This window comes from Microtus ochrogaster, chromosome 18 (genome assembly GCF_000317375.1).
Source record: "Microtus ochrogaster isolate Prairie Vole_2 chromosome 18, MicOch1.0, whole genome shotgun sequence".
Lineage (NCBI taxonomy): Eukaryota > Metazoa > Chordata > Mammalia > Rodentia > Cricetidae > Microtus > Microtus ochrogaster.
In genome coordinates, this window is record NC_022020.1 from 25,065,182 (window position 1) to 25,066,104 (window position 923).

The 923-nt window shown below is 46.6% G+C and overlaps 1 protein-coding gene across 5 annotated transcripts in view; it reads left to right on the top strand.

The window, feature by feature from the left end:
- Slc4a9 (solute carrier family 4 member 9) overlaps window positions 1–923 on the top strand; it is a 13,423-nt gene that overhangs the window by 8,628 nt on the left and 3,872 nt on the right. For all 5 annotated transcript variants that reach the window (XM_005355958.1, XM_005355959.1, XM_005355961.1 and 2 more), the window contains exon 17: window positions 325–397. In XM_005355958.1, coding sequence (XP_005356015.1) covers window positions 325–397 — 73 coding nt within the window. The remainder of the gene's footprint in view (window positions 1–324; window positions 398–923) is intronic.

Here is a 923-nt window from a genome sequence, read left to right on the forward strand (position 1 = left end):
GCGAGTTGTCCTCTGACCATCACATACCAAACAGGCACCTACTTAGGTAATGCACGCACACAGTATAAATAAGTAAAATGTAATAGAGCATCTTTTAAAAACCCAAACAAAACAGAACAATGAATCTGACAGATGAGAGGCCCAGCGCCCCATGCTGGAGTGCTTTGTCTTTCCTTTCAGTTCTGACAGCGGGCAGGGGGCCTTTGCCAGGTGACCTACGGAGGGACTCCCTCCTCTCCTCTCTGGATGCCCGGTCTGCACTAGGCCTGGTTAAGGGGTCTAGACTGGATCCTCCAGGAGCACACTTCTTCCTTCTCCCCACAGGGAGCAGAGGCTGACGGGTTTGGTGGTGTTCATCCTCACAGGCGTCTCCATCTTCCTGGCACCTGTGCTCAAGGTATGATTTTGGCCAGGATGAGGGCCAGTGCAGCAATAACAACAGAACTGACTCTGCTCGAATACTTCAGTGTTTTAGGAACTGCATTTTCTTCTCACATGGTTTCGATAATCTTCATGCTAACTAGCCCTGAGAGACACATACTCTGCAAATGAGAAACCTGAAGGTTAAAGATGTAAAGTAACTTGTAACTGCCCACCAATTTCTCAGATTAAAAAACCCAGACTTCCAGATTATACCTGTAATCTCAGAGCCAAGAGGTTGAGGCAGGAGGCTTGCTTCAACTTCAAGGCTAGTCTGCAAATACAATAAATTGTAGAACAGCTTGGGCAATAGTGTGAGACCCTGTCTCAAAAGAAACAAAAAAGTGATGGTGGAGGTGGTGGTGTGTGTGTGTCTGAGATGGCTCAATGAATAAAGGTTTTAGCTAACAAGCCTGAAGGCCTGAATCTGATATTGGGCCTAGGTCTACAAGATGGAAGCAAAGAACTGATTCCAACATGTTCTTCTCTGTTCTCCATGCTTG